The sequence below is a fragment of the Micropterus dolomieu genome, linkage group LG02, assembly GCF_021292245.1.
Source record: "Micropterus dolomieu isolate WLL.071019.BEF.003 ecotype Adirondacks linkage group LG02, ASM2129224v1, whole genome shotgun sequence".
Classification (NCBI taxonomy): Eukaryota; Metazoa; Chordata; class Actinopteri; order Centrarchiformes; family Centrarchidae; genus Micropterus; species Micropterus dolomieu.
The window spans coordinates 26,796,801-26,804,175 of NC_060151.1; the positions used below are offsets into that span (position 1 = coordinate 26,796,801).

Consider the following 7,375-nt stretch of genomic DNA (forward strand, 5'->3'; position numbering starts at 1 on the left):
CCAGAGAGAGCAGACCTTAGTCTGTGAAGCAGAGGTTCAATGGCCAGAGAATATAACATGCCAGACAGAGAGCAGCCCTGCCTCACCCCCCTCTGTACACTAAAGGGAGCGCTCAGGCCTCCATTTATCTTCAGAACACTCGCAATGTCACAGTACAAAACCTGGATCTTGGCTATGAAACGTGGGTTGAAACCAAAGGCAGTCAGAGTCCGCCACAGATACTGGTGTTCAACCCGATCAAAAGCCTTTTCCTGGTCTATTGAAATCAGACCAGTATCTACAGCCAATGAACTAGAGACTTCCAAAACATCTCGAATCAGAGTGATATTGTCACTGATAAACCTACTGGGTACACAGTAGGTCTGGTCGACGTGAATGACAGACCCCATCACCTGTCTGAGTCTGGAAGCCAGGACTTTAGACAGGATTTTGTAGTCCGAGCAGAGTAGCGACACAGGCCTCCAGTTTTTCAGCTCCTGCAAATCACCCTTCTTTGGTAGCAGAGTGATCACTGCCCTCCTGCAGCTCAGAGGCAGACGACCCGTCTCCAAACTGTCTCCAAGAACTTCCAGCAGATCCTGTCCCAGCACACACCAGAAAGACTTATAAAACTCCACAGGAAGGCCGTCAATCCCCGGAGCTCGACCACTCTGCAGACTCATCGCAGCACGATACAGTTCAGGTAGAGACAGCTGAGCTTCCAGCTCTACATTGTGCTCATCACTGACCTGAGGAAGATCAGCATAGAAGAGCTCTTCTACCTCTGGATGGTCTGTCAGCTCGCTCCTGTACAGTTCTTTATAGAAACTGGCTGCGTGCTTTCTGATCTCAGAGGAATCAGAGACGCAAACTCCGTCTCTGGATCGAATGGAGTGAAAGATCTTTCTCTGCCCGTTTTTCTTCTCCAAACCAAAGAAGAAGTGTGACGGGGCGTCCATCTGTGTGGCGTCCAGGAACCGAGACCTCACCAGAGCCCCCTGAGCTGTCACACCCTGACGCAGGCTGGCCAAAGCCAACTTTTTGTGTCCCTGATTTCCTGTGGCCCCTACTAGACCTTGTAGTTCTACCACTTCAATCTCCAGATCCTTCAAAGATCTGATAATGTCCCTGGTGACATTGCGTGTGTACTGCTGACAAAGCTGTTTAATCTGGCTTTTTCCAAAGTCCCACCACTGCGGAATACATTTGAAATCAGCCTTAGTTTCTCTGTGAGTGAGCCAGAAAAATTCAAAAGCAGACTTTTATTAAAGCTCCTCCACCAGCTTGTGTGTTTCTATGAGCTGTTGTCCTGGTGATTCCTGTCCAGCTGTGGATTCTCTGTACAGTTAAAATCACCTCCCAAGAATAAAAACTCATCACTACCGCATTTTCTGACAGTAGTGGGAGCCCCGCCAGGCACCATATAAAAGTATCTTTAATAATTACCCCTTTTTCTACCACATCGTTTACTTTGTCAGTGTGATCTAAAAACACCACAATGGCTCCGTTCATGCGGGAGGCAGACTTAATGCTGCCATAACCCACCACCTCTCCCACCGCTAAACTCGCCTCCTCCACCGAGCAGCTGACAGCCGGCACCAACTTCACTGCATGTCGGCGTGTCAGCTTCACAAAATCCACTTCCACATCTACAACGGGCATGCTGCCCAGCCAGGCTGGAAGCACCGCCACCAACCACAACAGACAAAACTCTCAACTAACACGATATAAAGAGACAAAAAACACACATAAACATATAAAAGTTTGGAAACTCACTCAACGCAGCGTTCACCACACCACCACTCACTCACCTTCCACTCAGAGAGAGAGAGAGAGAGAGGGCATCGGAACTCCAAAGTCTCATCTTCCGGCCTGATAGCCTATTGAGATTTTTTCCCCCAATAAATATATTTGTTTGAAAGGAAATCTGTTGCAAACAGGAATAAGTATATTCATTTATTAAAAAAAAAAAAAAGTAGCCCAGAGAAAAAGGGCAGGTGCTGAAGCCCCTTTTGATGTCTATGTGTGCAGTGCCTGCTCATGGCAGACGTTCCTGTACACTTTTACAGCTAACTGGTTATGGCTTTCCATGTATGCACTTCCTGCCTGCATCTTACCTGCTGTTATGTGCTGTACTGTCTCAGGGGCATCCTTGCCCAGTCTGCACCTGGGGTCCGGCCTGGTGTGGTAGACCCCAGCCTCTATTGATCTTGTACTGAGTGCCTGTTCTTGTGCCGCCACGATTAGTGCTTCTGTGCTGTCCTTCAGTCCAGCCTTTTCCAGCCACTGGTAGGATTTCTTGATATCAGCCACATTTTCCGTGGTACAGGCCGTGCAGCGGCTTGTCCCTCCATGAAGGTTCTTCATCATCTTCCTTGTCCTCACCCTCGGATATATATATATATAATCAAAATAGTTAATTTGTTTCTGTCAAACAACTTTTCAATAAAATTATTAATTGTTTCAGCTGCAATTATGATACAAAGTCAAAATTTTTGATTTTGCAATCTTTCTTTTGTTCCTCTGAGGAATGGCCTTCCATCTTTTCTTTGTGCCTATGAATTAAAGTGTCATTAAATAGTGAATTATTTGAACGGAGTTTGGCATGGCGGAAAGAATAGTATGTATTGGTTTCATCTCTGGGCTGATTTTTGTTTGTTTTTATGTCAGATTATCTATGTGATGCGAAACCCAAAGGACAATGTTGTCTCCTATTACCACTTCAGTAGTGTGTACGGTGACCTGGAGACTCCCAAAAACTTCGAGCACTTTTCTGAGGACTATTTGATGGGCAACGGTGAGTTACCTCAGAGTCTGGATGATGATGACCAGATAAGAGTGCAGTGTTGATACATTTTAAATGATAACCATCTGATACTGAAGAATTTACAGAAAGATTGGAAATCCTTTTATATGTTATTTTAAAGTTTGGATTGTGTTTGTGTTGAGAGTAGCTACAGACACAGAGCATTTTATTACGAACATTTAAATTTATAATTTATAAATCAATAATTTAAAATTCTCTCGACACGTCTTGGCCACCATTACTGAGCTAAATGCTAACACTATATCAACATTAATGCAAACATGCTAAGTTTTAACAGGTGAATTGTTCACCACATTCACCAAAATCTTTAGTATTTATCACCTGGGCACCATGGACATCTGAACCAAATTCTGTGCCAATCAATCTAGTAGATATGTGTAATAAGTTTCTTCAAAATTTCATGGCAGTCCAAGATGTTGAGGTCTTTCAGTCAGGACCAAAGTGGTGGACAAATCATTCCTGGTGTGAAAACTCCAGAACTCAAACATCAGTGTTTCTTGTACCATGCTAGTTGTATTTACATGTGTAGTGAACCTACTTACTGTTAATGAAATTATGACTATTAATGTTCGGAAAATATTATGTCGTGAACACTCGTTGGGGCACCACCTGAGTTCTGTCTGCCCGAGGTCTCAGGACGCCTTGGGTATGGTTTTAATAATTACACAATTATTCACTAGTGATCACTTAGTTAATAATTGCTAATCATTTTGAATCAGTTTAATCAGTCAGTCAGTCTCATATCAAAGTTGTGAATCCTCCGTCCAGTGACCTGGATTTAAACAGTAGCCTACACACACACAGTTCCTGTGATTAAGGTGAAATTTATTAACTAAGTAAAGTGAATATAAAGGGAGGTTAAATATATCAAAGACATAAAAACAATGATGATTAAACAACCAGGATGCAATCAATGAGAATAATGGAGTTCAATTTGAATTTAGTTGGTCTGGGGAAAAAATCTGATTCTAAGGGAATAGGAGACGAATGGACGCAAGTTATGATGATGAGTTATGATGAACTAAGTTAAATTTGGCTAGGAGTTTAGGCTAAAGGAGTAAAGCTAAAGTAAAAGGGTTAAAAGCTAGAGGACATCACTTGATCACAGAGTGCAGGGTTTGTTTTGTCGTACTTCTTGTTGAGTTTGTCAGACGCTCTGTATTCAGACGGCCCCACGTTGGCTGCTGGTTGTTGCGTTCACGGCGGCTTGGTATCCCATATGCCTCGGCTCTGCCAGGGGTTATTCCAGGTGTCCGCCCGCTTCACTGGTGATGAAGAAACTCTTGCAGTGATAGACAGTTAACCCTGGCTCGGTTCATTGTTTGATGTCCTCTGTGTTACAGCTGGCGTAACTAACCCACGTGGCTGGCCTCCAACTCGTTGTCGCTGGGAGGAGTGAACGTTAATTCGACGGAAATAAAGCTTAAAAGAGACTTGGTTGTCCCTGAATTCAAAGTTGCGTGACTTAAACGGTCTGATAACTATAAGTAACTTAAAAAAAGTAAATTCAATGAAGGTTCGTATGAACATGGCGAAGTACGTTGCTGGAAGACAAAAAGAATTTAAGATTCTCTGAGGTCTTTCCAAGCCAAACTCTTGATTGCAGGCGTTGCTAGGAGTAGCAGCAAACCCCGTACGCAGAGCGTAAGAGACCAAGGAGAAGAGCGAGAGCAGAGCATGGCGCTGTATTATTATTACCTGTGGCGTGTCTCCAGGGGGAGGGCTTGGTTACCCCTGATTTCTGTGATTTCATTTTAATAAGGTCTTAAAGTCTATTTGCGCGAATTTTAATTGAATACTTTTCCACAATCAACTTTTGTCCTAAATGTCCTAAACCATTATACAGTTCTTAGTTTTAAGCATTTGATAAAAGGAAAGGAAGTTACTGTCAATCGTTAAACATTTAGATTAGGTACCAGTTAAAAAATTTCATAGTAATCACAGCAGATGAAGGAGCCTCTTCACTAAACTTAACTTCCAGGAGAATACTGATTGTTAAACATTCTTACTTGGAAAATATAAGAGAAAGTTATAGGAACATGGCATCTGATTACAAACAATAAAACACAGAGTAATATAAATTAAGCGCAAGGGGAGGCATTAAAGAACAATGACATGTAATACTTCTTTTGTTCGCTGGGGGGACACTGGTTCCATGAGAGGACCTGGGAATCCTCTGACTATGTACTTATAGTTAACTCAATCCTTGGGTCAGGAGCTGGGAAAATTGATTATTTAACACATGACATGTACCATATCATTTCTAAGAAAGTATATAAAGGGACTTGGAACTAAGCATTAGTTAAACAAAGAACACAGCCAGGAATGTACATGAGCCTAAGGAGAATGAAAAGCACTTTAAATTAACTTTCTTTGTGGTTCCTTCTTTTCAACATAGTTACTAACAACAACATGGTAATAAACTACTCAAACTAAGTAGAGAACTACTAAATAACTGTTAAAGATTATTTCGCTAAACAGGGTAATGAGGAAAGTTTATACGGAGACAACATTCTTGTTCACACAAAGGAATTTGAGTCTGTTCTTTCTCCGGCGTCTGGCTTTCCTCACCAGTTTCACAACTGGGTGTGAATAGTGAGATTGTTCTTTGATGTCTGAGGTAATTTGAAAAGAGAAACCCCGTTACCATAGTTATCCTGCTCATCCAGGGGAGTGTCTGTGTGGGAGTGTCAGTTTAGAGTTTCCTGACCTTGGTCCGAAAAGGTCCTGACAGCCTAGTTCAGGATGAGGTTAGTCTCTGGACAAGGTTAATATTGTCATTTTAACAGTCATGCATAGAGTCTGTTATCTCAACTTCATCAGATATAGCTTTTATGGCCGGAACAGCACTCGGGGGGAGCAAACCTTTCACTTAGGGCTTGGAGCCAGCCTGTCTGGGGGGGTGATGTTGCAGCCATCCCTTTCTCTCAGGAAGAGACAAGAAAAGAGATTCTGGATTCTTCCTTTTGGCATAAAATAATTAAAGCAACACTGGCTGGTTCACTCCACATGCTTTTGGAATACATATATTCACTTCAAATGAAAATGTTAAATTAGGGGATACTTTGTACCTTTATACAGTTTTAGGATCATCCTGGTTCGACCACATCAGGGTGTGGTATTCAAAGAGAGACGAGTACAACATCCTCTTCCTGACCTACGAGGACATGGTTTTGGTTTGTGTTTTTTCCCTGCAGTTCTTCAGCATTTTCATGTAGCTTGGACAGTAAAATGGTGTGAGGAAGGGACACTTTTTAAATCAATCTCATACCATGAATTTAAAATGTCTACTTTTTCTTTTGGGTTTCTGTTTCTCTTTCAGGACCTGAAGGCAGCAGTAACTAAGATCTGCATTTTCTTAGGGAAGAACCTGAGTGAAGCAGCCATTGAGCAAGTTGTAGAGAAATCTACATTCAACAGCATGAAGAAAGACTCAAAAGCAAACTACGAGTTTCTGCCACAAGAGCAGCTGAAGGGAGACTTCATGCGCAAAGGTAATGTAACATAACTGCAGCTCATGTGCAGAAACATGTAAACAGATATCATCTCTAGTTCTTGTTGTTTTGTCATTACAGGTAAGATCGGTGACTGGAAGAACACCTTTACTGTTGCTCAGAGTGAAAGAGTGGATTAACTCCTTCAGGAGAGACTTGGTGACCTGTCTCTGAAGTTCATCTGGGAATAAGCAGAGCAGCCGCACAACTATTCACTGCCACTGTGTCTGTATGCATCTTAGATGTACATCATAAACAGTAGCTGCTAATGTGTAAACTGTTGATATGCATCACAAAACTCTTTCTGACCCATCTTTGGACTTCTGTGCTGGGAAAATACGTGAGCAGAAAACACTAATAAATGCAGTTGGACAATCTGTTGTTTTTATTGAATGTGAAGTATAGTGAAAACTTTGACCTGCTCGTGGGTTGATAAAAACAATCAAGATCATGAGTATCAGAAGGCTTTATCCTCAGATATCTCTACATAATATTAATACTCACATTCCTCGAGGCACAGGCCGAGGAGGTGGAGTTGCAGCTATCTTCGACTCTAGCCTACTAATCAGCTCTAAACCTAAACTAAACTATAACTCATTTGATAGTCTTTCACACCCAAGTTGGAAATCACTGCAACCAATTCTTTTTGTTATAGTGTACCGAGCACCTGGCCCGTATTCTGAATTCTTATCTGAGTTTTTGTCAACTTTAGTCCTTAAAACGGACAAAGTTATTATTGTAGGGGATTTTAATATTCATGTGGACGTTGAGAATGACAGCTTCAGTACTGCGTTTATCTCTTTGTTAGATTCCATCGGCTTCTCTCAGAGTGTTCATGAACCGACTCACTGTTTTAACCATACCCTCGACCTTGTTTTGGTGTATTGAAATTGAACATTTAGTGGTGTTCCCACAGAATCCCTCTTTGTCCGACCACTGTTTGATAACGTTTGAGTTTGTATTGCTGAACTACACGCCATTGGGCAAAAATTTCTATACAAGATGTCTGTCTGATAGTGCTGTAGCTAAATTTAAGGATGCAATTCCATCAGCTCTAAATACATTATCTAGTCAC

The 7,375-nt window shown here is 41.8% G+C and overlaps 1 protein-coding gene across 1 annotated transcript in view; it reads left to right on the top strand.

The window, feature by feature from the left end:
• Window positions 1-6,675, top strand: part of LOC123961228 (amine sulfotransferase-like) — a 7,812-nt gene extending 1,137 nt beyond the window's left edge. The window contains exons 3-6 of the mRNA XM_046036412.1: window positions 2,650-2,776; window positions 5,888-5,982; window positions 6,129-6,305; window positions 6,387-6,675. Coding sequence (XP_045892368.1) covers window positions 2,650-2,776; window positions 5,888-5,982; window positions 6,129-6,305; window positions 6,387-6,440 — 453 coding nt within the window. The 3' untranslated portion in view covers window positions 6,441-6,675. The remainder of the gene's footprint in view (window positions 1-2,649; window positions 2,777-5,887; window positions 5,983-6,128; window positions 6,306-6,386) is intronic.
• The last annotated feature ends 700 nt before the right edge of the window (window positions 6,676-7,375 follow it).